The sequence below is a fragment of the Macaca thibetana genome, chromosome 16 (assembly GCF_024542745.1).
Source record: "Macaca thibetana thibetana isolate TM-01 chromosome 16, ASM2454274v1, whole genome shotgun sequence".
NCBI classification, from domain to species: Eukaryota; Metazoa; Chordata; class Mammalia; order Primates; family Cercopithecidae; genus Macaca; species Macaca thibetana.
The window spans coordinates 65217225-65245192 of NC_065593.1; the positions used below are offsets into that span (position 1 = coordinate 65217225).

Consider the following 27968-nt stretch of genomic DNA (forward strand, 5'->3'; position numbering starts at 1 on the left):
ACACACACCACCTGTGCACACACACCACACATGCAAACATACACACTACACGCACCCCACCCCACACATCACACACATACACCACATGTACACACATACACACTACACACATCCCACACACACCAGTCACACACACACACACCACTCACATCACACACACACTACACACACACCACCCCCCCACACATGCACACCCATACACTACACACACGACCCCAAACACCACACACATATACACACACTACACACATCTCACACACACCACTCACACCTCACACACCACACACACCACTCACACACTACTCACACCACACACACCACACACACCACTCACACCACACACACCACACACACCACACACACCACACACACCACACACACCACTCACACCACACACACCACACACACCACACACACCACTCACACCACTCACACACACACACACCACTCACACCACACACACCACTCACACACACACACCACTCACACCACACACAACACACACACCATCCCCCCACACATGCACACACATACACTACACACCTGACCCCAAACACCACACACATATACACACACTATACACATCTCACACACACCACACACCACACATACACACACTACACACACACCATCCCACACACCATGCACATACATCACATGTACCTACATACACACATAGCACACATACTACACACACTACACACACCACACACACTACACACATATCCCACATACCACACACATATACACACACATGCACACACACAGAAATATGAGGACTCCGAATGCAGAAAAAAAATGAACAAGCAGGAAATACATTTACTGAAACACCAAAGTAAGAGGAGACGTTTGATAACAGAATGCCAGGGTTTTAGAGTTTCCTAGTTCCAGGAATCTAAGTCCCTGGATGAGGCATTCTGAGGCTGTGCTTGCATTTATAAATCCTCCACAGCCATTCTGTGTATATCGGGCACACTTCTGGCCAGGTTCCCGGAGTTAGCTCTTGATATATTGGAACTGTTATATGTGGTCATCTTGGGCGACAAAAAGAGCCACGCAGGTCAAAAGCAAGGCTTATAGATGGTCCACCAAGCTCTGCGTGGTGCCAGGTCTGTGGAAACGGTCAGGCACTTGACCAAGACAAGGACCTCTGGGGTCTGCTGAGGTCAGAGCAAGACCAAGGGGTTAAGAGGTCAGAGGCTCTGAGGTTGCACCCAGCCTATCTGTACCACCAAGGATCAGAGATAGACCAGCGGGCATTGTGGGTGTGCCCCTATCCCGTGCAGTCTCACAGGCCCCGCTCTTAGAAGGGTCCCACGTTTAATGCTTGGTTGTCACCATCTTGAAATTCTTAATAATTTTGGAACCCTATGTTTCATTTTACACTAGGCTCTGCAAATAGCTGGTCTCATCCGGTGAATGCTGAGCCATACCCTGGGGCGGCTCATGCTGGCCACAGAAAACTGGCCATTCACAGAGGGGAAGACCTGCCCAGAAAATCCAGATGGCAGCTGGCCCAGTCTCACTGGTCCTGGGCCGTGCTGTGATTTGGAGAAGGGCAGGCCTGTCAGCTGTGGGTAGTGGGAGGGACGCGTTGTCTTTACTGGGAACAGAAAGGGGAACAGCAAATGCAAACATATTTTATTAGGAAGAACTTCGTCCAAGTTCTCGAAACTGTTTCACCTAACCACATAGCGCCCCGTGGCCCCAGCTTCCTCCATCCTGGCACCAGCTCTGAGAACCAAACCCAGAAGAGGCCGGAGAAGGAAACAAAGAGGCCGGAGAAGGAAAGGAGAAGTGTCCAGAGCAGCAGAAGAGGGGACAGAAGAGTGGACAGACGAGGGGACAGACGAGCTGACCTTCTGCGACTGGGCTCCAGCCTCAGACCCTGCTGCCACGAGGGACGTCCATGCTGGTGAGATGACCCAGAGGGCTGGGGCTGCCCTGCTGCCGTCAGCTCTGCTCCTTCTCTGTGTCCCAGGTGAGCAGGGCAGGTCCTGGGTGCAGGGGGGTCTGCTCTGGCGGGTCAGGGTGAGGCGGGCATGAGAAAAGGCTGGCAAGGGGCAAGAGGAAGAAATGATATCAAGAAAGAGGGAGTGGGGTGTGCATAGAAGCTTCTCAAATCTTCTCATCGGGATAGGGTGGGGATTAAACGGTAAACTGCTTCCCACACAGTAAGCCCTAAGTAGATTTGGCAACTTTAATCATTATTACCGTCATTATTAAGATCAGGAATGCCTCCACGATCCATCAAAAAGAAGGGGAAATAGGGGGCAGAAAACCAGTACTTACTAGTCTAATCACTGTAATACATGTCTTGTTTCCCATTACCTAATTTAATTCTCATTGCAGTCCTGATGAAAACAGGAGACTGAGGCTCGCTTATAGAGGTGCAAATAATTTAGATTAAACAGTTTATAAAAGGCACAGTCAAGGTCCAAACCTACATACTTTTATTTCCAAGATCATTGTTCCTTCTATAATTCAATGTCAGTTCCTGCTGCGCCTCCTTGTAAAGCTTCACTTACCTATCTGGAGGCACTGCTGCATCCCTGTGTGGGAACCCTGGGTGTCCCCACAGGTCTGGGCTGGCCCCAGGGCTGCTACATAATGGGCCCCCAGAAGGGTGAGACAGCTGGGAACTTGTGGTCAGCCCTGGTCCAAGAATTTCCGTAAATGATGGTGGAGGGAGAAAGTGAGTTTCTTTGCAGGGCTGGGTAGGCGGGGAGTTTGCTGGGTGGCAGCGGGGTCGGGGTGGAGGTGGAGGGGGCTGCCCATGTTGGCTCAGGGTCAGGGTCTGGACTGAATATCCAAGGGGAGGGAGACTCTGTGGTGGGATTCAGTGTGTGCCCCACAGTGTTTTTCCTCCCAGATCTGTGCAATCAGTCCCAAATCATCAAGAGAGAAATTTAAGGACCTGAAAGAGCAGGCTAACAGCGCCCCCAGAGCCTGAGCTGAGAGCAGCAGCAATAGCAGGAGAGGACAGGGGGTGCCCACCCCTTCCTTGCCCCCAAGCCTGTGCCTAGGAGGCAGTTAGCTCCCTGGAAAAGGCTCCTGGACCTCAACACTGTGGACATTTGGGGCTGCATTATTCTGTGTGTTGGGGGCTGTCCTGTGCATTGTAGGATGTTTAGCAGCATCCCTGGCCTCTACCCACCAGATGCCAGCAGCAATTCCCCACTCTAAGTTGGGACAACCAAAAATATCTGTAGTCATTGCCAAATGTTGCCGCCGCCCTCCAACCCAGGTGAGAATCACTGCTTCAGAGAGGCAGACAGCGTTCTAATGCAGAATAGGTCAGTGGGCCACCTGAGCCTGCTTTCTGGGAAATACGGTGAGAAAACGTGAGACAAGAAAATGAAGATGCAAAAGATACAGTTTTTCTGCTTTTTTTCCTTCCTTCCTTCCCTCCCTCCCTCCCTCCCTCCTTCCTTCCTTCCTTCCTTCCTTCCTTCCTTCCTTCCTTCCTTCCTTCCTTCCTTCCTTCCTTCCTTCTTCTTTCTTTCTTTCCTTCTTTCCTTCTTTCTTTCTTCTTTTTGACAATCTCATTCTGTCGCCCAGGCTGGAGTGCAGTGGTGCGATCTTGGCTCACTGCAACCTCCACCTCCTGGGTTCAAGTGATTCTCCTGCCTCAGCCTCCTGAGTAGCTGGATTACAGGCGCCCACCACCACATCCAGCTAATTTGTTTGTCTTTTCAGTAGAGACAGGGTTTCATTGTGTTGGTCAGGCTGGTCTCAAACCCCTGACCTCAGGTGATCCACCCGCCTCGGCCTCCCAAAGTGCTGTGATTATAGGTGTGAGTCACCACTCCCGGCCAGATTTTTCTTTTAATTCACAATAAAACATAGCAAAGCCTCGCTATCACTGGATGGCAATATATTACCTAGATGGATGGGTGGGTAGATGAAAGATGGATGGATGGATGGATAGATAGATGATAGGCAGACAGATTACATCCACAATTCCTTTTCAGGAGCTTGGTATTTTGCCAAAACCATTTCTCAATAGCGTTTTGCCCTTTGTTAACCACCTCCCTGTTAAGAGCAGATGAGACAGCAGCTGTTTAGGACTGGTGAGGCCCCTGAGGCAGGAAGCAGAGAGTTTATGGGGCTGGGTCCTAATCATTTGGACCCAGAGCCTGCAGAGTGGGTGGACAAATGAAAGAGGGGACTGGAAGAGGGGGAGTAATGTCAAAATATTGGAGGGGGCAGAGGATCTGGAGAAGAGGCCCAGGACATGCCAAGGCGGGTGGGTGCTGCAGAGAAGTGGGGATGGGAAGGAAGCTCTGATGGGTGTCAGCGTGGAGCTGAGCTCTACAGATGTCAAGCAATGGCTAGTGTCGCCACAGGATTCTGTCCCGGGGGAAAAATCCAGGCGTAAATGTCCTTGAATCACAAGAACAACCCCTTTCTACATGGTTCCTTGATATCCCCACGGGCAGCCCCCATATTCTTTGTGATCCAGACCTGGAAACAGGAGGTCTAATCTATATGGGCATGGACTGCAAGTATGAGGCCCACAGATGATTTGGGAAGGAGACAGAGCCAGAAGCCCCAGGCTTCCTCTTTGCCCTCCGTACTGGGCTGCTTCTGGTTTTTCCTGGTTCTCAATATTATTTCCTTTCCTATTTCATCCATCCATCCATCCATCCATCTGTCTGTCCATCCATCCATCCATCCATCCATCCGTCCGTCCGTCCGTCCGTCCATCCGTCCATCCATCCATCCATTCATCTCTCCATCCATCCACCCATCCATCCATCCATCTCTCCAACCATCCATTTATTCAGAGTGTACTTAGTGGCTTCATTCAATCTTTGGTGTTCAATGAAGACAGGTGTTTCTTCTCAGGACTGACACTTCTGGGGGACCCAGAACCTGCCTGAGGCCATCGAGGTTAAGCCTCTCCCCTCTCTAAGATGGCTGAGCCCACCCAGGCTGGGCATGGCCTCTGGAGTCTCAGCATCCCACACCGGGCATCTCCTTGGGTGTCCCCCTGCAAATAGCCCATAGCTCCCTGGTTCCTGACTGCTCCCTCCTCCAGCCTCAGGCAACACTGGGTGTGCAAAGGACCTAACACTCAAGGTTCCACTGGTCCAGGCTCTTCCAGGTGAAGATGGGGAAACGGACTTGTGTTTTCCAGGCTGTCTGACTGTGAGTGGCCCCAGCACTGTGATGGGCACCGTGGGGGAGTCCCTGAGCGTTCAGTGTCAGTATGAAGAGAAATACAAGACATTTAACAAATACTGGTGCAGACAACCATGCTTGCCAATTTGGCATGAAATGATGGAGACCAGAGGGTCCGAGGGAATGGTGAGGAGTGATCGAGTGGTCATCACAGACCATCCTGGGGACCTCACCTTCACCGTGACATTGGAGAACCTCACGGCAGACGATGCAGGAAAATACCGATGTGGGATTGCAACAATACTGCAGGAAGATGGCCTGTCTGGCTTCCTGCCTGATCCCTTCTTCCAGGTTCAAGTGCTGGTCTCCTCGGGTAAGAGCCTCTTTTCTCAGGCGTCTGAGGCCATCTCTGCAGAGCAGCCACGGAAATTTTGGCTCAGGAGAGAAGAACTGGGCCTCGTGTGGGGGCCTAGTGTGGTGCATCAGAGCAGGACAGAGTGTGTTGTGTGAATGTGTGTGGGAAATACGTGTGTGAGTGAGTGAGAGAGTGTGTGTTTAAGTGTGTGAATGTGAGTGGTGTGCAAACATGTAAGAGTGAGTGCAGGTGTGAAGGTATGTGTGTGAGCAGGTGTGTGAGCGTGTGTGCAAGACCAGGTGTGTGTGAGTGTGTGTGAGAGTGTGTGAGAGCAGGTGTGTGTGAGTGAGTGAGAGCAGGTGTGTGTGCAAGAGCAGGTGTGTGAGAGCAGGTGTGTGTGTGTGACAGGTGTGTGTGTGTGTGAGAGTGTGTGCAAGACCAGGTGTGTGTGTGCAAGAGCAGGTGTGTGAGTGAGTGTGTGAGAGTGTGTGCGAGAGCAGGTGTGTGTGAGTGAGTGTGTGTGAGAGCAGATGTGTGTGTGTGCAAGAGCAGGTGTGTGAGTGTGTGAGAGTGTGTGAGAGCAGGTGTATGTGAGAGTGTGTGTGAGTGTGTGCAGGAGTAGGTGTGTGTGAGTGTGTGAGAGCAGGTGTGTGTGAGAGTGTGAGAGCAGGTGTGTGTGTGAGTGAGAGTGTGTGTGACAGCAGGTGTGTGTGAATGTGTGTGAGAGCAGATCTTTGTGAGTGCGTGAGAGTGTGTGAGAGAGCAGGTGTGTGTGAGTGAGTGTGTGAGAAAGCAGGTGTGTGTGAGTGTGTGCGAGAGCAGGTGTATGAGTAAGTGTGTGAGAGTGTGTGAGAGCAGCTCTCACGCAATGAGAGCACATTGCGTGAGTGCACATGTGAGAGTGTGTGTGCAGGTGTGAGAATGTGTGTGTGAGAGACAGTGTGCACTGGAGGGTAGTGGCGGTGTGTGGATACACTGGCAAGGATGGGGGGTTTTGGAACCTAAGCCTAACTGACCTTCAGCACGTCGATTTTCAACGAGATGGGGGACGCCAACATGGGAGAAGTTGGTCATCCTCTGGTCTGAGTTTATAAAATGCCCACCTGGCCCCAGAGCGGGGCAAGGCATCCACTGGGACGGGTTGGAGGGGGATGCTCTGTGACTCTAGCCGGGCTTCGGTCTGCCTATGGGGAGATGATGGTCCTAGAACATCTGTCCAGCTGCCTCCTTGAGCGTCCTATGCTTTATGAAGTCAGAACGGCAGGTACTCAGCTGGGAAGAGTCAGGCATAGGACACTGAGCCTCTGTTCTTTATCTTCAGCCTCCAGTACTGAGAACTCTGTGAAGACACCTGGATCTCCCACCAGGCCCAGCCAATGCGAAGGGTAAAATGCACGTGTCCCATTGTCTTTTGCCATGTGTGTAGCTTCTTTCGTAGGGTGGGGCTTCCTAGACACAGGTTTCCTTGATTATTCACCCACTCAACAGGTATTTATTTGTTATGTGCCAGAAACTGGTGGAGATTCTGGAGATGCAGCAGTGAATAAAGGGGCAAGATTGTGCTCTTGAGGAAATTGCAAATAGGTAGATTCAGACAGTGGCCAGATAGATAAATAGATAGATAGATAGACAGGCAGACAGACAGACGGACGGACGGACAGATAGATAGACAGACAGACAGACAGGCAGACAGATAGATAGGCAGATGATAGAGATAGAGATATGATATGACAGATGATAGAGATGGCTGACTGGCTGGCTGAATAGACAGATGGAGATGATCGCTGGTAGAGAGAGATATGTAATAGAGACAGATAGATAGATGATAGATCAAGGAAATATGTCAACTAATGATAATAACTATGGAGGAAAATAAAGCAGATGTAAAGAGATAGGGTGCCAGGGTGTGTGGGAAGCTGGTGGGGCATGATTTGGGCTATCAAGGAAATACAAGATGTTCCACAGAAACGAAGAACAAAGGGACTGTCTTAGTTTGGGTTTCCTCCAAATCAGGTCCTGAGACAGGGACTTAGGAGCAATTTGTTTATTGAGAGGTAATCTCAGGAAGTACATTGAGAGAGCAGAAAATGAGACCAGGAAAGGGAAAGGGAAATGAAATGCACTGTAATGAAGGGGTTAACACTGTAGTAACTGGACACACTGGAGCTTAGTCCCTCTGGGCACCCTCTGAGAGATTGTGTAGAAAGTTCCTCAGAACTGGAGACAGAATATTCCAGGCAGAAGGCACTCCTGGGGGCATGAATTCTGTGGCCCATCTGGCCTGCTCTGCACAGGAAAATGTGTGCACTCCTGTAGATAACCTCAGGCAGAGAAGGGGAGCCTGAACTGGGAAATCTTTGGTGGGGCCAAGACTGCCTGCAGCTGCCAGGAGCTCAAGTGGGCAAAGGGGATATGGGGCAGGGCGCCAACAGGGTTTGTTACAGGGGCTCGTCTTAGAGAGGATCGGGGAGGGCGTCAGACAAGTCCTACAGGTGGAGGGCTGGGAAGGTGGAGAGATGGCACAACGGCCCATTTTGGGGAGAAAATGCAGCATTTGAGAAGTTGGAATGGGGGCAGTGTAGTGGGACCCAAGGGATGGGAGGATTGGCCATGGGCTGAGCTCGGAGAGGTCACTCCTTGGGGTTGAGATGGTTAAGCAGTTTAAGCGAAAGAGCTTTCTTGTGATCATATTTAATTTGAGTGAAGGTGGTTGTAAAGCAATATTTCATCCTTGAGGTTGTTCCCAGCAAGAGCAGAGATCCTGCAGGCGTCAGTGGCTGAGGGATCTGTTCTGGAAGTTGTTTCTGGGAGCCAGTTCCTGCCTGGGTTCCCATATCTCTCTTCTGCTCTATCCCTCACCTTCCGGCATCTGTTGGGTCCTAACACTCAAGGTTAATTCTGAGCTGAATGAAGGTCAGGAGCCTGTGACCCTCAGCATGGAGCTGCCTGACCCTGGTACCCACCAGGCTTGATGCTGACATTGGGTTTGAGGGCATAGGACCAGACGTCGAGGGAAGGAGGGGTGAGGCAGAGCCTGGGACTCCCCAGAGGAGGCAGCTTACTACTGGTCACTCTCTCCGTCTCACAGGTCCCTGCCCAGCTGCGCCTACTTCCTGCTTCTCCCACTCCTGAAGGTGCCTCTGCTCCTGAGCATACTCGGTGCTATCCTCTGGGTGAACAGGCCTTGGAGGACTCCTTAGACAGAGTCCATGAACAGGAGAACTTGCCACACCCCATGCCCACTGGAACCCTGTCCAGAGACACAGCCCTTCTGACTGCAAAAAGACTTCTGACCCTGACCCTATCGCTGGATACTCTTTAAAAGTTAAAAAAAATGTAGGCCAGGTGCGGTGGCTTACACCTGTAATCCCGGCACTTTGGGAGGACACTTAACATGAGATCGACGTGATCTCTTAACAAATTTTAAGTGTACAATACAGCGTTGTTGACTACAGGGACGGTAGTCAAGGGGCCAGGAACCAGGGCCCAAGGTGCAACCTGGGTGTGGAGACCTGTGGGGAGTTCTGAGCAGAGCAAGTTTCATCCCTAAAGACAAGTGCCCAGGTCAGGGGGTGGAACCAGGCAGGAGAAAGGAGGACACATTGGATCCTGGTCCATGGCTTCTGCTGTGTTGAGAAGCAGCACACACATTGCACGTTGAAGTTCTTAGTTTTGGGAGAGAAAGAGACACCCAGTGTCCCTACTGAACATGTTCACCTAGACTGGAACTTGGTTTGGTGACAATCTTCAATGCTTCTTATTTGTGAACAAGGGAAGCAGTCTTTGAAGCACTAACTATAATCAGTGCCAGGAAAGGTCTGAGGGAAGGCAGCTGTGGGGATAAGAAACAAGGAGAAAGGGGTACAGGGGCAGGAAGTGGGTGGAGTGGCTGGGTCTATCGTGCAGGGTGGGGAAGCTCCCTAGGGTCGTTTGGCCCTGGCTTAGCATCTCCTAACATGATGGGCTTAGGATCACTTTCCCCTGGAAAAGGCAGGAAGGTAGGACCAGGGACTACTTCATGTCTCTCTTGGATGTGCCACAGTTTCCCAACCTTGCCATGCACAAACTTGGTCTATTGACTTTCCCCCACATCTTTGTCTCTGTCCCACAAATCTGTTATTTTTCCACGCTTTCTTTCCATGATAGTTGCTGCAACCCAAGTCCTTTAATCTCTTATTCCTCTCTCCTTTATCTCTCGTCAATCCTTATATAAATCTCTCCAATATTCCCATTCCCTCGCTTTCCCTGATGCCACCATAGTCCTCTATCCTCTCAATACTACGGTGACTTCCCACTTTCTTCCCAATCCCTCTTGCCACCTTTTCTCTTTCTTCTACATAATGCAACAAGAGAGCACCTTGACACGGTTCTGCAATAGTCATGTCACCTCTTGTTCCATGTTCTTCAAATGAAACCCACTGTATTAGTCTGTTCTCATGCTGCTAATAAAGACATACGTGAGGCTGAGCGTGGTGGCTCACGTCTGTAATCCCAGTACTTTGGGAGGCTGAGGCAGGCGGATCACCTGAGATCAGGAGTTCGAGACCAGCCTGGCCAACGTGGTGAAACCGCCTCTACTAAAAGTACAAAAATCAGCCAGACGTGGTGGCAGGTGCCTGTAATCCCAGCTACTCAGGAGGCTGAGGCAGGAGAATTACTTAAACCTGGGGGTTGCAGCGAGCTGAGATCGTGCTACTACACACCAGCCTGGGTGACAAGAGCAAGACTCCGTCCCCACTCCACCAAAAAAAGACATAACTGAGACTGCGTAATTTATAAAGGAAAGAAGTGTAATTGACCACAGTTCTACGTGACTGGGGAGGCCTCACAATCATGGTGGAAGGCAAAGGAGGAGCAAAGTCATGTCTTACATGGTGGCAAGCAAGAGAGAGAGAGCATGTGCAGGGCGGGGGACCTCCCCTTTGTAAAACCATCAGATCTTGTGAGACTTATTCACTATCATGAGAACAACATAAGACCTTCCCCCATGACTTATTTACCTCCCACCAGGTCCCTCCCACGACACGTGGGAACTATGAGAGCTATAATTTGAGATTGGAGGGAGGACACAGCCAAATCATAGCACCCACTCTCATTGGTTGGCCTACTTGATCTGAGGGGACCCAGCCACTGGTTGGTTCTTCCATTTCATCTTGTTGCCCTGTCCCCATGTGGTCTTTATGTTCTAGCCACAGTGTGCATCCCTCCCCAGGGCCTTAGCACCTGCTGTTCCTCCCCTTGAATCCCTTCCCCCAGATCTTCTTACCTCTGGTTCTTTCTTATCCTTTTGGTTTCACCTCTGACGTTGCCTCCTCTGAAAGGCCTCTGTGATCATCCTTCGAGGGATCACCCCGATTGTCTTGATTATGGGTCCCTGTTTATTTCCTCCACAGTTTGCCAAATGCTGTTAATGTGTTTCCTTTGGGTGGTTTCTATCCATCTCCCTTTACATCACAGCAGCATTTGGGCCAGCTTCGTTCACCACGAATGCCCCAGCGTCCAGCTACAGAGTATGGTGACGTAATGGTTGGCATAAAAAAAAAATACTTGCTGAGTGAGTAAACGAATAAGGATTGGATGTGGCTGCAGAGGTTGGCCCTGGGCAAATGTGGCCCAACTATATTAGATATCTGTTGATGCATAACAAATTCCCCCATGACTTCACGGCCAAAAACAGCAAATGTTCATTATCTCATGGTTTTGAGAGTCATGAATCTGGGAGTTGCTTAGGTGGGTGGTGCTGGCTCAAGATCTGTCTTTCATTAAGTTCTAGTCAAGATGTTGGCCGGGGCTGCAGTCATCTGAAGACTGGACTGCGGCTGGAGGATCTGCTTCCAACGTCATGCATTCACGTGGCTGGTGGTGGGAGGCCTCAGCTCCTTGCTCAAAAGAGCTGCTTGTGTGTCTTCTAGACACAGCCACCAGCTTTCCCCAGAGAAAGTGATCCAAGAGAGAGCAAGGCACAGCACCTTTGGCTTATCCTTAGTGAGGACAGAGAGAGAGACCCTCTCATATTGCTTTATATTGTTTTATACTCAGTACCTGTTTTAAGAAAAAAACAAGACAGGCAGCCCGGTACCCAAAACCAGACCTTGGCCTGTCTGACCTAAACCCGGTAGTTAAAAATCAACCCATAACGTAGAAACCGATATTATTCATAGATTCCAGGCATTGTATAAAAGAACGTAGTGAAACTCCCAGCCCTGTTTTGTTTCTCTCTGACCACCGGTGCATGCAGCCCCTGTCACGTACCCACTGCTTGCTCAAATCAATCACAACGCTTTCATGTGAAATCTTTAGTGTTGTGAGCCCTTAAAAGGGACAGAAATTGTGCACTCTGGGAGCCCGGATTTTAAGGCAGTAGCTTGCCGATGCTCCCAGCTGAATAAAGCCCTTCCTTCTACAACTCGGTGTCTGAGAGGTTTTGTCTGCAGCTCCTCCTGCTGCATTAGAAGTCATAGCCCATGGCCCATATCTATGGATCACAGAAGCCCGCCCAATACCATACGGAAGGAGACTCGACAAGGCCGTGGGTGTCTGATCTGGGTGGCTGTTAGGCAAGGATAGTCATTTCCTCAAATTTTGCTGAACTGTACATCTATGATTTGCATTATTTTGTTTGTATGTTATACTTCCATCAGAGAATTAAAAAACCAAAACCTGAAATTATACCTCTGAAAGTTTGCTTGACTTTCTTTTTTGGTTATAGTTTATTGATATTTTTTCTACCTAAGGAAAAGTTTACATATATTAATCTCTCCTCCTTCCAGCTGCCTCACCAACAGCTCTGAGAGAGTAAAAAATCTGACCAAAAGCATACAGTATAAGTGATGGTGTCAGCATTTCTCTGGCACTGATGCCCTAGAGTCTCTTCACTGGACCAGGACACTGAAGAGGACAGAGTGGCCCAGGGATGGCAAAAGGGAAAAGCAGAATCCTCAGACCCAGGAAACAGAACGAGAAGGGTGTGTTAGGCAGAGGGGCCAAGGTGACCGAAACTGAGAAACTCCAGGGAGTCACTGTTTTCGAAGTCCTTCCACCCTTCACTCTCCCTCCCCTCTCACTTCCCCAGTGCCTTTTGCTTTTCAGAAAACACTTCACAATTGAAAGCAGCCTGTGCTGGTCCCTGGCTGTGCTGACAGATTGAAATTTGCATCAGGGAACCAGTGCAAAGGCAATGGTGATTTGAGAGTGCACATTTGGCTTTAGGTTTGAGTATGTGTGTATGTGACCCTGTGGGAATTTCATTCTTTTCTTTTTTTCTTTCTTTTTTTTGAGACAGACTCTTGTTCTGTCTCCCAGGCTGGAGTGCAGTGGCTCGATCTTGGCTCACTGCAACCTCTGCCTCCCGGGTTCGAGCAATTCTTGTGCCTCAACTACAGGCGCATGCCACCATGCCAGCTAATTTTTGTATTTTTTGGTAGAGACAGGGTTTTGCCACGTTGGCCAGGCTGGTCTCGAATTTCTGGCCTCAAGTGATCCACCCTTTTCAGCCTTACAGTACTTTGTAATCCTAGTTTTTGTTTTTTTAGTAGAAATAGAGTTTCACAATGTTGGCCAGGCTGGTCTCAAACTTCTGGCCTCAAGTGATCTGCCTGCCTCAGCCTCCCAAAATGCTGGGATTACAGGCGTGAGCCACCGTGCCCTGAGGGAATTTCTTTCTTCGACTCTCAAGCCTGTACATGAGGACCTGATTCAGGAAGATCCACATAGAAACTCAGGAAGACTCTGGCCAGGGAGGCTCTCCTCTCACCTGCAGAGTGACTTCCCCACAGACATTGCCTGGCGTTGATAAACTGTTTGGGTTTCAAGGCCTGCCATAGAGAGACTTAGAGCACAACGCCTAAGGAGTCAACAAGCTGCACATTTAATATCATAGAGCCATCCACTGAGGAAATTGAGTCCCTTTCTTTTTTGCAAAGGAAAAAATAATTAAGCAAAGATAAAAGTTAAAGCCCAAAGTTACTGTCTTTCCTCGGGCTGGAATCAGAAGCATCTACTTTATTCCTCTCTGGCTTTCAGGGCCTCCCTAAGGTCCAGAGAGGCCTGGGCCACTTCTATTTTTGAGAGAGAGAGATATGAAAAAAACAAGGTTACAAAAATTGTGGTATATTTTCAATGAGGGAAGTTCACAGATCAATTTCTTGGTACACAAAAAGCAATAAAGTATCATTAATTGAGCTATAAAAAAGATTGTGGCTGGATGCAGTGACTCATACCTATAATCTCAACAGTTTGGGAGGCTGAGGTGGGAAGATTGCTTGAGTCCAGGAGTTTGAGGTTGCAGGGAGCTATGACTGTGCCACTGAACTCCAGCGTGGGCAGCAAAGCAAGACGCTGTCTGCTGCAGTGGGGGGAAAAAAGGACACGTACAAATGTGTGGGTTCAGCACTTCTGCCAACCAGCCCTGCAGTTTGTGAAAGGAAAATAAATCTCCAGACCCCAAAACCGCCAAGTCAAAGAGAAAAGCCAAGCTGGGAACTGTTTAGAACAAACCTGCCTCCCGTTCTATTGCTAAAAAGATAGCTACTAAGATTAAAAAAAAAAAAAAAAAAGCTATATACCTGTCATGCGTGTCCGTGTGAAGAGACCACCAAACAGGCTTTGTGTGAGCAATAAAGCTTTTTAATCACCTGGGTGCAGGGGGGCTGAGTCTGAAAAGAGAGTCAGCGAAGGGAGATAAGGGTGGGGCCGTTTTATAGGATTTGGGTAGGTAAAGGAAAATTACAGTCAAAGGGGGGTTGTTCTCTGGCGGGCAGGAGTGGGGGTCACAAGGTGCTCAGTGGGGGAGCTTTTTGAGCCAGGATGAGCCAGGAAAAGGACTTTCACAAGGTAATGTCATCACTTAAGGCAAGGACTGGCCATTTTCACTCCTTTTGTGGTGGAATGTCATCAGTTAAGACAGGCAGGGCATTTTCACTTCTTTTGTGATTCTTCAGTTACTTCAGGCCATCTGGGCATATACGTGCAAGTCACAGGGGATGCGATGGCTTGGCTTGGGCTCAGAGGCCTGACAATACCTCTCTCACTGTTTGTTCACAAGGAAATTCCTTGCGGACAAAGGACAGATGTAATTCAATGTCATCCCTTTACTCTCTGAGATAAATGTATATCTGATTGCTTCCTTTGGAAAGGCTAATCAGAAACTCAAAAAAATGCAACTGTTTGTCTCTTATCTACCTGTGACCTGGAAGCCACCTCCCACTTTGAGTTGTTTTGCCTTTCTAGACCGAACCAATGTACATCTTACATATTAGGTTGGTGCAAAAGTAGTTGCGGTTTTTGCCATTAAAAGTAATGTTGCCCAGGCTGGAGTGCATTAAAAGTAATGGCAAAACTGCAATTATTTTTGCACCAACCTAATATACTGATTGATGTCTTATGTCTCCCTAAAATGTATAAAGCCAAGCTGTGCCCTGACCACCTTGGGCACATGTTGTGAGGCCCTCCTGAGGCTGTGTCATGGATGTGCCCTTAACCTTGGCAAAATCAACTTCCAAAATTAATTGAGACTTGTCTCAGATACTCTTGGGTTTACAGGTTGTATAATTTAATTTAGGTCTGGCACTGGTTACAGTTAGTGCTTCAAAGACTGCTTCCCCTGTTCACAAATAAGAAGCATTGAAGATTGTCAGCAAATCAAGTTCCAGCCGAGGTGAACATGTTCAGTAGGGACACTGGGTGTCTCTTCCTCTCCCAGAAGTGAGAAGTTCGACATGCAGTGTGTGCGCTGCTTCTCAGTACAGCGGAAGCCATGGGCCGGAATCAGATGTGTCCTCCTCTTTCGCACCTGGTTCCACCCCCTGCCCTGGGCACTTGTCTTTAGGGATGAACCTTGCTCTGGTCGGAACTGCCCATTGGGCTTCAGACCCAGGTTGCACCTTGGCCCCTGGTCCCCGGCCCTTTGAGTCTGGGGGTGCCTGCACCGGCCCAGGGAGCTTCTCTCCTGAGCTTTCTGCAATCTCCCATCTCCAGCCTCAGACTTGAGACAGAGCTGGACGAGGAAGCAGAGAGGGGAAGAAAGCAGAAGTGGGGCTCAGGCCCTGGGAGAGGGGACTCCACCTTGTCCTACCAGAGCCTGGAGCAGCGACAAGTGACATCTGAGAAATGACCACCAGGGATCGGGCTGCTCGGATACTGGCAGCTCCGTTCCTCCTGAGTGTCTCAGATGGGTGGGTGCGCTCTGGACATGGTAGTAGGGACATGGAGAGAGGGCAGGAGGACAGAGGAGCACCCAGGAGCTATCAGCGGCTGCCTCGCCAGCTGAGCGCCAGGCTCCAGGGCACAGCGCAGGCGAGTCATGTCCTGCTGCATCCTTGACAGAAGTGGCCCTGGGTGAGAGATGCCTGTGATTGTCATTGCCACAGTTATCCAATCCGAAATGCCATCTTGATGCACCACATATACAATCATAGATGCATGCACATGTACACACATGCATGCACACACACAGTGTTTTCCCAGTCCATGCCCTTCCTGTCTCCACGGAAACGCCCCTCCCCATTCCCACCTCTGCAGGGAGGGAGCTACTCACCCCTCAGTTCAGATTCCTGGATGGACAAGGGCTGTCTGCCTGCCACTGTTTCCTCTACAACCCCAGGGTCCAAGAGGCCCTGACCCCAGAGCATCCCTGACCCAGGCCCATCTGAGGAGAAGCTGGGACTTGGGCTTGTGTTTTCCAAGCTGTTTTGCTGTGGGCGGCCCCAGCACCATGACAGACACCGAGGTGGGGATCCCCGAATGTGCAGTGCCAGTATGAGGAGGAATACAAGACTTTCAACAAACACTGGTGCAGACAACCACTTTTTCTACTATGCAACAAGACCGTAAAGGCCGGAGAGTCAGAGGAAGTGAGGAATGGCTGAGTGTCCATCAGGGACCATCCTGCAAACCTCAGCTTCACAGTGACCCTGGAGAGCCTCACAGAGGAGGATGCAGGTGGATACTGGTGTTGGGTCAATAGACTATTGCTCTAAGAATTTCAAGATCTCGTCTCCCAAGACCTCGTCTTCCAAGACCTCGTCTTCCAGGTGGAGGTGTCAGTGTTCCCAGGTGAGCCCCCCTTCACTCAGCACCAGGCCTGTCTGAGTCTAGGGCTGGTTATTCTGTCCCTGAAGAGAGAAATGGGAAGAAGTGTGTGAGGTTGCAGGTCAGTGACTTAGGACATAGTGTGTGTGCGTGCATGGGTTTACGGTGTGTGTGCGCGTGCACAGGTATGAGGTGTATTTGCAGTGCGTGTGTGTGTGCATGCACAGGTGTAGTGTGTGTGCGTGTGCATGCACAGATGTGTGGTGTGTTTGTGTGTGTGCACCCGTGTGTGTGTGTGCTGACATGCACAAAAGCACATTTGCATCTGTTGTTCGAGACTCCTCTGTGTGCCCCACCCTGAAAGCGTCTGGCCTTGTGGGTCCACCGGCCTGGCTGACATTTGGGGTTGAGTGGACTCGGGTCCCATCATTCAGGGAGGACCCCATGGACTGCCTGTCCTTAATCCTAGCCTCACTCCAGCCACTTCCATGCCCAGGCCCCGGGCTCCGCAGTCACTCTGGGTCACGCTTCACAGAGTAAATGTCACCCTTCCCTCCTTGGCTGGGGTGGGGTCAGCATCCAGGTCTTCTTTCCACAGACTCTCATGTTCCCCTAGAGAGCAGGTCGACTCTCGCACCTGAAGGTGCTCACCTGGCTATGAAGTACGTGGGGATAAGGCTAGGAGGGGTCCAGGGCCCTGGTCTGGCCTGGGTGTGGCCATGGAACATGTTGGACTCAGGGCATCTGTCCAGCATGTCCTGAGTGATTGTGTCTGTGGAAATCAGAGCTGAACAGGTGAGGATGAGTGGGAGACTCAAGTGAGGTCACCAAGACTGACCTGTGATGCCCTTGCAGCCCTGACTGAAGCCTCCGGTCCCAGAGCTCCACGGGCACCTCGGGTCCTCCCGTTACCTCCCAGCGTGCACCTGGCCCAGCTCAACCAGACAGGACAGCCCTGATCCCAGCCCACACCCTGGGTAAGGTTCATGCCCCCAGGACTGCCACGTGGGCAGCCTTTCCTGCAGGCTGGGGAGAGATGCGACGGTTGTGTCTCCCTTCCTCTGGTCCCTTCTTTGCTCACCCCTCCCACACCTAATGTAAAGGTCCTACTAAGTGCCAGCGCTCCTGTCGGGATAGGGTCACAGCAGGGAACCACCCAGCCACTGTCCTGCTCTGGTGAAAGTTGGGTTCTACCAGGTGGATTCACACAGTGAACAGATCAGCACAGAGGCCGACAGACAGATACAGCAAAGTCTGATGACTGCTGGGAAGAGGTATTTGTGTCTCGGGTTTGGGGAGCATGTGGGTGGGTGTTGGAGTCTCTATTTCATTGACAATGATCAGAAGAGGGTTTGTGGATTAGAGGACATGAGCGTGGAGACCTGCAGGGTTTGGGAGCAGGGCACTCTGGGGTCTGGAGGAAGAGGGGTCCAGGCGGAGGGAGGAGCGAGGCAAATGTCCTGCAAGGGAGTCTTGGGATCCGGCCAGGCCAGGGCAGGGGGCAGAAGCTCTGGGGTCCGGTGACCCTGGCCCTCTCCTCTGCCTCCCTTGCAGCCCTGGCCAGAGTCTCATACTGTTTGATGAGCCCAATCCTCTGAGGAGCTGAGAGCTGAGCTGACAACAACCATGAATTTTACAGGCTGATGTTTGCAACCAGAGGGCAGGTGCCAGTTACTTGTGAATAACATGAATAGTCCTGACCTTCCTGGGAAATGATGGCCATACGGACATCAAACTACATGACTGATTCCATGCGCCAGTGAATAACCCTAGGATGTAGAGATCTTGTGGGCGTGGTTCTCACCTGATCCCTCCCTGTCCCCATGCACCATTCTCACAGCCATGTGCTTCCTTATAGGCAGTCCTGAGACTCCAGGGACTCTCCAGCTGAAGGTCAGGGACTAACGGCTCCTTTAGAGGAGTTGTCATTTACAGAGCTTGTCCTTACAAGAGTTTGTGCAGCCACAGGACCTGGGTTCACAGACAGGCAGAAGGTGGAGGGCCCCGAGTCTCCCCCGGAGAGGTGACTCACTACCCTTCCCCATGTCCCCACAGTTCCCTGTTCAGCAGCCCCTATGTCCTGCTCCTGGTCCTCCTGGAGCTGCCCCTGCTCCTGAGCATGCTGGGTGCCATCATCTGGGTGAACAGACCTCAGAGAAACTCTAGAAGCAGGCAGAGTTGGCCCGAGGGTGAGAACCAATAGCATCTGCTGTCCATCAAGGCCCTGCACTGCAACAGGGCCCCTCTGTGGGACTGGAATGACCTCCTGACCGCTCCCTCCCGGGCTGCTCTCCCCACATCTCCCGGAATCCTCTGTGAGCCTCCTTCAGCCTTTTCCCTGTGCCCGATCCTCATGTGTCACACGTGAACCTGATGGACACAGATGCCCTGAGCTCCATGTCTCACGTGCACGCTTTGGACAGCTAAGCCTCGGGCGGTCAGCAACAACTCTGAGTGCCTGACGCCCTCCCTGCACCCTTCCATTTCTCCAGGAGCCTGGCATTGCTTCCGCCACTGTTTTTACAGGGAGAGGCAGGGAGAGGCAGGTCCAGGACTCCCCTGCACCTTTGCCACCATAATGGCCCACACTCCCCGGGTCCAGGAGTGCAGAATATGCGGCAGCTTCCATTTGCTGAGTGTGTCGATTCCATGATGCTTTTGAACTTTAAGAAATGACAATACATAGATTCTGGACCTATCATGCCCACTAAGTCAGACCTGGGTGAACACTCCATTGTTCCCTGGTCTCCACAGGCCTTTGCTCAGAATAGTGGACCAAGCCTCATGCTGGGCCTCTCGGGATTGGGGTCCCTGCAGAAGAGGATCCAGGATTCCCCCCAAAATCTGACAATTCCCTTCCTTATGTGGACACGTCCTGGCCAGTGTCTTCTGGTCCCTCTGGGAGGGCTGGTAGGAGATTCTCAGGGTGAATCGTGGCATGGTAGCCAGACCTTTTCTTCCTCCTTCCTCAAGGGGACCTGACCTACCCCTTCATTCCAGGGCTGTGGCTTTTAACTGACTCAAGTATGGAAATGGATTGAGGGCCGTGACTCCTTGATGTGGTAGTTAACTGAGTCTTTTGCTCACTAGTGTAGACCATGTCTGCTTATACAGACAAAGGAAGATGTCATCAGCCGACCATCGTTTAGGTTCCAGGGATGCCACACCCAAGACCCCTATGAGGCAGCTGGTTCCCACGAGTCCTCCTGGTCAAGGAGGGCCATGCCGAGGAGTCCTCACCTACTTTTCCATTCAGCAGATACTTATGGGAGCTTCTGGTGTATCAGACACTGACCTGGCATTGGAGTCCAGCTGTGAACACCAGGCGAGGAGCTCTGTTTACATTGAGCCCATATTCCAGGTGGGGGATAGAAAAGAAAAACAAATGCACAAATACATGAATAAGTTCCAGAAGAAATATAAGAGTCAGAGATGAAAAGAGTCACAGAATAAAATAAGAGAAGTGGGGTGACTGCTTTGCAGGAGCTGAGGGGTCTGTTATGAAGCCCCTCTAATAGGCGCTAAGCAAGCAGGGATCAGGAGAAAGGAGGGGTGAGCACCAGGGTCCCTGGAAGAGGACTCCCTTTTAGGGGTGACTCCCTGAGGCAGAGAGAGGAGCAGGTGCACATGTCCTGCCAGGGGCAGACACCTCCCTGGGTCAGGTGGCTCCAGGGCCTCCAGACAGCATTTCCTGTCTCCTCCCCAGCCTAGGCAGGAAATCATGCACCAACTTTGGATGACTAAGTCCTCTGAGGCAGTGGGACATCAGGACACCATGCCTCCATTCACCCATTCATCCGTTCAACAGCCAGTTTGTTAAATTGCATTTGGCAGACCCTGGAATAATAGCGGGCGCAGCAGTGAATGAGACAAGAGGCTGCCCCTGCTCTCAAGGGGTGGCCGGTCTAGATGGGAGCAGACATTGACCCGCCAACAGAAAGACTGAGGAAGACAAGAGGGAAGTGTGAAATGGGTCATGAGGACCCCTAAAAGGGGAGCCACCATAACCCAGGAAGGTCAAGGAACACGCAGGCAAACCTGTCAGCTGGAGCCAGGCAGAGGAGTGGGAGGTTGAGGGTCTGGACAAAGGTCCGAGTCGGGAGGACGGCAGCACCACGGTGAACCGGGATCCAGGAGGCTGGAGACACCTACCAGGCGCTGGGGGCTGCCAGGACCTGTGTGCCGAGGTCAGGTCAGGTGGGTGCCATCCTGTGACAGCAGGAGCCATTGGGAATTGAGTAGCACCTCCCCAGGGCCATGTGTGTGTGTGTGTGTGTGTGTGTCAGGGATCACACTGCTGATTCTGGGGAGAACGGAAGGGCTGGGCATGAGCAGAAGGGGAGACCAGGTCAGCTCATGGCGGAGCCGGGATACTTCAAAGCCAGGCCCAGGCCAGATCTGAACACTGGGCGAATTGGAAGCCCTGGGATTGCACTGGGCTGACGACAGTCCCGTGATGTGAGTCTGGGGGCATCAGCACCAATGACCCCAGTGCACACTGTGTCCCTGAGAGTGTAATTGGAGGGAGGACAGGGCAGGTCGAGGGTTCAGGGACCCCTTCATGGTGCCAGGTACACCCAGACTCCCCTGTCACTCTCCACTCAGCCTTATGGCTGTGTGCACATACTGGTGCTATTGACTCCGATAGGAAGGAAGGAACGGAAATCTGTAGGAGGGTTGGGAGAGTCAAGGAATATGCTTAAAGCATGAGAAGGTGTAGAAGGGGTGATGCCCTCCAGGACAAACAGGAGGCAAACTCTGCACCTGACCTGCCTTTCTGCCCTTTCCAGGGTAGACACCCTAAGTCCATCATGTCAGGAGAACCAGCCATGCTGAGTGTGGACAGACCTGGGTCTCCGCCTCCTGGGAAGGCCTGTCCCCCATGTCTGCTCCCTGGGGAGGCCCCTGGCCGTCACGGTAGACCCAGGATAGACACCAGCAGCCGCTGCTCATGACAAGCTGTCCTCTCAGTCACCAAACCGCCCTCTGTGTGCCCTGGGGTGTGTGCTGGCTCAGTCGCAGCCTCATATTGACCACAAAGTCCCACTTCAGCATCTTCATGCGTCTGAACTCTCTGTCTCTCTCTTCTCAGTTCTCTGCCCTGATTCTCACTGGGGCGTGGATTTCGGCAAGAAGACAAGATGGAAAAGGAGAGTCTCGGGTGGGTGATGCCGCTCTGTGTCTAGGTCTGGGGCAGGAGCACAAGAAGAAAACTCCCCAAGCCTGTGGGATTTTAACCTACTTGGGGACTCAGCACCAAAAAGGGACATGCAGATGGTGTCTGGGTTCATAGTGCTAACTTCTGAGGCCAGAAGAAGAGCTGGGGGTCTTAGGGGCAGAGCTCTCGGCGGGGACCTAGCTGAAGATTAAGGGACACAACCTCTCTCTGGTCACCTCCAAGACTAAAGAAGATGGCAGATTTAGCTTCCAACCACAAGATTGTCCATCCTGACCAGGAAGTGACATGTCACGGAGGGTGGAGCAGCCCCTGTGGTAGGAAATGGCCCGGCTTGGCTCTGCCTTCTGCTGTGTGAGTAACACACTGAAGCCAGAAGCTGTGGGCTGTGGGGAAGTGGCTGCATTTCCATCCAAGGGACCCTGAACTTTGCCAGACTTCGGGGTTGAGAGGAGCCACTAGCACCATCCCAGAGCTGTCAGCACCGGCCTCAGCCCAGGCGGCTCTCTCCCTGAGCTTCCTGCACCCTGACCCTCTCCAGCCTCAGACCTGAGACAGGGCTGGGCAAGGAAGCAGAGAGCAGAAGAAAAGCAGAAGCAAAGCTCAGATCTGCTGGGAGGAGGCTCCATTTTGTCCCCTCCTGGGGTCTTGCACAGTGGCAGGTGACATCCGTGTTACAGGAATGACTGCCAGGGCCTGGGCCTCGTGGAGGCCTTCAGCTCTGCTCCTCCTGCTTGTCCCAGGTGAGTGGGCTGGCTCTGGACTCGGGGAGCTCTGTCCTGAGCGGGAGAGGGCAGGGCGGGGTGCAGGCAGTGGAGTAGCGGTCACAGAGGGGAGCAGGGGCGGGGAGAGGGGAGGAGGGCAGAGGAGCACCCAAGAGCAGTCAGCAGCTGCCTCCCCAGGGGACAGCAGGCCGCAGGGCACAGCGCGGGGGAAGCCTGTTTCTCTGTGCCTGAGACAGGATGCCCTGGTGGGAGGTGACGCTGTGACTGTCATTGCCAAAGTTATCAAATCACAAATTTTATCCGGGACGATCACACATGCAGTCGCACTCACACATACAGTCACACACACACACAGTCACACACACATGCAGTCACACTCACACAGCCACACTCACATGCACACACAGCCACACTCACATGCACACACAACCACACACACACAGTCACACTCACATGCACACACAGCCACACACACACAGTCACACTCACATGCACACACAACCACACACACACACAGTCACACTCACATGCACACACAGGCCTGCACACATCCAGTGTTTCCCTAGCCTAGCCTTTCCAGTCTCCATGGAAACTTCCTACGCCCTTCCCACCTCTGCACAGAGGGAGCCTCTGACCCTCAGTCCCTGCTCCTGGGTGGACAAAGCCTGCCTGCCTGCCATTGGCTTCTCCACACTCCCAGGGTCCATGAGGGTCTGACACTGGGCACCCCGGACCAGGCCCCTCTGGTAAGGAGACGGGACTCTCTGGCTTGTGTTTTTCAGGCTGTTTTGCTCTGAGAGGTTTTGCTCTGAGAGGCCCCAGCACCGTGGACGGCCCCGTGGGGGGATCCCTGAGCGTGCAGTGTTGGTATGAGGAGGAACACAAGACTCTCAACAAATACTGGTGCAGACCACCACTGGTTCTCCAATGTGACAAGATTGTGGAGACCAAAGGGCCAGCAGGAGAAATGAATGGCCGAGTGTCCATCAGGGACAGTCCTGAAAACCTCAGCTTCACAGTGACCTTGGAGAACCTCACAGAGGAGGACACAGGCACATACTGGTGTGGGGTGGATACACCGTGGCACAAAGAACTTCGTGATCCCTATGTCCAGGTTGAGGTGTCCGTGTTCCCAGGTGAGCCCCTCCTTCCCTCAGCGTCTAAATAGGCTCAGGTTGGAATTGTTGGGGCAGGAATCAGATCAGAGACGTGAAGCCGACTGTGTGTGTGTGTGTGTGTGTATGTGTGTGTGTGTGTAAGAGAGAGAGAGGTGGAGCCCAGGGGAACACAGTCAGGGCGTCTCTCCTGGAGCAGCTGACATGTCTGCCCAGTATTGAAGAAGGGGAGGGTCCGGTGACGGGGGGCTGAGAGAGCGTTGCCTGTGAAGGAGCCAGGAGCGCACCTGTGGCTCAGCCCCACGGAAGTGCAGCTGTGTGGGGGAAGGGTGGGGCTGCACAGAGAGGCTGGGGGGCCAGATGGGAAGCTGCTGCCCTCAGGGGGAGCCTTAGCACAAGACAGGTCAGATTTGCAGTGTAGACAGACTCCTCTGCAGCAGGGAGGCTTGCAGACCTGGACCCTCATCAGCAGGATGGAAAATCAGGACCATTGGGAGTGGCACCTGCGTCCTGTTCAGAAATGCCCAGTTGGCCCAGGAGGGTCATAGTCCAGGTTGAGGTGTCCGTGTTCCCAGGTGAGCCCCTACTTTTCTTAGCACCAGGCCTGCCTGAGTCTAGGGCTGGTCATTCTGTCCCTGAGGAAAGAAGTGGAACAGGAGTGTGTGAGCCTGGGGGTCAGTGACTCAGGACACTGTGTGCCGCTGTGTGTGGATGAGTGAGAGTGTGTCTTTGTGTGTGGTGTCTGCATAGGAGTGTGGTGTGGTTTGTGTGTGTGTGTGTGTGCACTTGCATGTGTGTATTGGGAGGGTGGGCACCCACAAAAGCCCCCTGGCCCTGTGGCTGGAGACCTCCCCGCTGTGTGCCCTCCCTCACAGCCTCAGGCCTGAAACTTTCCTGGGTGGGGTCTGTGAGGCCAGGCCTGACTCTGGGGTCCTTGCTATCTCCCTGTGTTGACAAGGGCCGGGTCCACACTGAAGGGCGCCCACTGTCCCGCCTGGGTCTGACTTGCTCTTCCCCATGCAGAATGGAACCCCCTGATCACTGGCTCCCCTCACTCAAGGCTGCCCCTGCCCTGGGAACTGCATGGACGCCGCCCTGTCTGGAGGGTCCTGAGGCCGCAGCCTCACAACCCTGTTCTGGGAGCTCCTGCAGCAGCCACTGGAGGACACAGGAAGGGGCCCCAGAGCCCTGGGTGGGGTTCCCATGCTCCTGGGAACCGCATCCTGCCCCGCAGCTGACCTGTGTGTCCCCCTTATTCTCTGACACCTTTTACCACAGGAGGGAACCCAGGGAAACCCCAGAAATTGCCACCTCAGGCAGAGGGACCTGCGGATGGAAATGAGCTCTGAGGCTGACAGGGACCTGAGGGCCCCTCCCCGTGCCGCAGACCATTCTTCCCTCAAAGCCCCGCTCCTGTCTCACGAGACACAAGCCCAGTGGCCTCAGTGTGGTTGCTTTTCCATCGTTTTCTTCTCCCAATGTCCCGGGTTCCTCTGAGCGTCTTCTTGTTCTCCATTTCCCGGGGGGGACGTGTCCCTCCTGCACCCTTTGTGCCTTCCCATCTAGGAGTGAGGAACTAAGAGCTACGTGAGGGCACCGGGGGCGGGAGGAAAAGGCCCTTATCCAGCTGTCTTCACCGCAGGCCACTGCCCAGGCTCCACCGGGTGTCCCCTCTCCAGATCTTTCTTCCTGGGCATCCCTCTCCCTAAGAGGATGGTCCAATGGCCTTGTGGGGCTGCGGCGTGGCTGCCATTTGGGGCTGAGTGGACTCGGGTCCCGTCGTTCAGGGAGGACCCTGCTGACTTCCTGTCCTCACTTCCAGCCTCGCCGCAGTCACTCTGGGTCACCCTTCGCAGAATAAACATCACCCCATTCCCCCAGGTCACCCTGTCCTTTCCTGGCTGGGGAGGAACCTGGAGGCCCGTGCCTTTGCCACAGACCCTTCCTTCCCGCTGGTGAGCCGGGCAGCTCTCACATCTGAAACGGCGTCCTGGCTCTGCAGCACCTAGGGATGGGGCAACGAGAGGCCCAGGACCCTGGTCAGGCCTGGGTGTGGCCGTGGGGCATGTTGGACGCAGAGCGTCTGTCCAGCACATCATTGGTGACCTTGTCTGTGAAAATCGGAGCGAGAACAGGTGAGAGTAAGTGGGAGACCCATGTGATGTCATCAAGGCTGACCCGTGTTTCACCCACAGCCTCCAGCCCCCAGAGCTCCATGGGCACCTCAGGTCCTCCCCCGAAGCTACCAGTGCACACCTGGCCCAGCGTGACCAGAAAGGACAGCCCCGAACCCAGCCCACACCCTGGGTAAGGTGCCTGTGCACAGGACTGGGCCTCACGCGGGCAGCCTCTCCACTGCGTGTGATGTTTAGGGGACTTGGGTCTCCCTTCATCCAGTCCCTTCTTTGTTCACACCTCCCACACCTAATGTGAAGGTTCTCTGAAGTGTCGGGCTCTTCTTTTGGGATTGAGTCACAGCAGGGAACCATGCAGCCACTGTCCTGCCCTTGTGGAAGTTGAGTTCTACTTCGTGAATTCACGCATTGACCAAGTCACTACAGAGGCTGATGTACAAATACAGCAAAGGGTGATGAATGCTGGGATGAGATGTTTGTCTCTTGGGTTTGGGGAGAGCATGTGTAGGTGTTGGGGTTGCTATTTCACGGACAATGGTCAGAATAGGGTTTGAGGATTTGAGGACGTGAGCATGGAGACCTGAAGGGTTGGGGGCTGGGCACTCTGGGGTCTGGAGGAAGAGGGGTCCAGGCAGAGGGAGGAGCGAGGCAAATGTCCTGCGAGGAGCCTCGGGACCTGGCCAGGCTAGGGCAGGGGACAGATGCTTTGGGGTCCGGTGGTCCCAGTCCCCTCCTCTGCCTCCCTTGCAGCCCTGGTCAGAGTTTCATCCTGTTTGATAAGCCCAGTCCTCTGAGGAGCTGAGAGCTGAGCTGTCCATTCATTCATTCCTTCAGCAAGCACTGAAGTTGTAGGGCAGATTATTGGAGACTCAGGATAGGCACCAGGTACTCACTGCGAATGAAACAAATGGTCCCTGCCCTCCTGGAAACGCTGTGTACAGGAGAGCTGACACCAAACAAATAACCCTTTGTGAATTCCGGGACCCCAGCTGGGTAACCCTCCATGAGGAACACAGAGGTAGACAGCGGCGTCCCGGACACAGACCCTCCCTGGATCCCTGGCGTGACCTCACATCCTCTCACGGTCCTGCCCTTCCTGTGTCACAGTCCTCAGGTCAAGAGCAAATCTGAGGCTGAGGTTAGGGGCCATGATGCTGAGATGGGATGGACTATCCAGTGGGGTTGCTTATGTGGTTGGCTGTGGTCACAGGATTGGGACACAAGGGTCAGGGGATGGTGGAGGACACCTGGGCCTCCCCTGGGGAGGTGACTCACTGCCCATCACCGTCTCCCCACAGCTCCCTGTTCAGCAACGTCCGCTTCCTGCTCCTGGTCCTCCTGGAGCTGCCCCTGCTCCTGAGCATGCTGGGTGCCATCCTCTGGGTGAACAGACCTCAGAGAAGCTCTAGAAGCAGGCAGAGTTGGCCCGAGGGTGAGAACCAGTAGCATCTGCTGTCCATCAAGGCCCTGCGCTGCGACAGAGCCCTGCTGCGGGACTGGAATGACCTCCTGACCGCTCCCTCCCGGGCTGCTCTCCCCACATCTCCTGGAATCCTCTGTGAGCCTCCTTCAGCCTTTTCCCTGTGCCCGATCCTCATGTGTCACACTGAACCTGATGGACATGGACACCCTGAGCTGTGACTCCACGTCTCACGTACATGCCCTGGACAGCTAAGCCTCAAGCTGTCAGCAACACATTTGAGTGCCCGTATGCCCTCCCTGCATCCTTCCTTTTTCCCAGGAGCCTGGCATTGCTTCCTCCACCGTTTTTACAGGGAGAGGCAGGTCCAGGACTCCCTGCACCTTTGCCACCATAATCGCCCACACTCCCTGGGTCCAGGAGTGCAGAATATGTGGCTGCTTCCATTTACTGAGTGTGTCGATTCCATGATGCCTTCAAACTTTAAGAAATGACAATGTGTAGGTTTGGGATGTATCAGGCCTACTAAGTCAGACCTGAGTGAGAAATCCATTGTTCCCTGATCTCCACAGGCCTTTGCCGAGAATAGTGGACCAAGCCCCATGTTAGGCCTCTCAGAATGGGGAGTCCCTGCAGAAAAGGATCCAGGATTTCCCCCAAAGCCTGACTATTCCCTCCTTCAGGTAGATGCATCCTGGCCAGTGTCTCTAGGTCCCTCTGGGAGAGCTGGTGGAAGATTCTCCGTGTGAACTGTGGTAGCATAGCCAGGCCTACCCTTTCTCCTTCTTCAAGGGGACCTGACCCCTCCTTCATTCCAGGCTGTGGGTTTTAACTGGTGCAAATTTGGAAATGGACTGAGGGCTGCGACTCCTTGATGTGGTAGTTAA

General features: G+C 52.8%; 2 protein-coding genes across 2 annotated transcripts; both read left to right on the plus strand.

Moving 5' to 3' along the window:
- Positions 1 to 1657: 1657 nt before the first annotated feature.
- Positions 1658 to 12136, plus strand: CD300H (CD300H molecule). Its single transcript, XM_050764491.1, has 4 exons — positions 1658 to 1981; positions 5144 to 5500; positions 6804 to 6867; positions 8571 to 12136. The coding sequence occupies exons 1-4, from the start codon at positions 1921 to 1923 to the stop codon at positions 8680 to 8682; spliced, it is 594 nt and encodes a 197-aa protein (XP_050620448.1). The 5' UTR covers positions 1658 to 1920; the 3' UTR covers positions 8683 to 12136.
- Positions 12137 to 21996: 9860 nt separating this feature from the next.
- On the plus strand, positions 21997 to 27629 carry CD300C (CD300c molecule). The gene is made up of 4 exons (XM_050764441.1): positions 21997 to 22429; positions 23194 to 23547; positions 25722 to 25833; positions 26960 to 27629. The coding sequence occupies exons 1-4, from the start codon at positions 22369 to 22371 to the stop codon at positions 27105 to 27107; spliced, it is 675 nt and encodes a 224-aa protein (XP_050620398.1). The 5' UTR covers positions 21997 to 22368; the 3' UTR covers positions 27108 to 27629.
- The last annotated feature ends 339 nt before the right edge of the window (positions 27630 to 27968 follow it).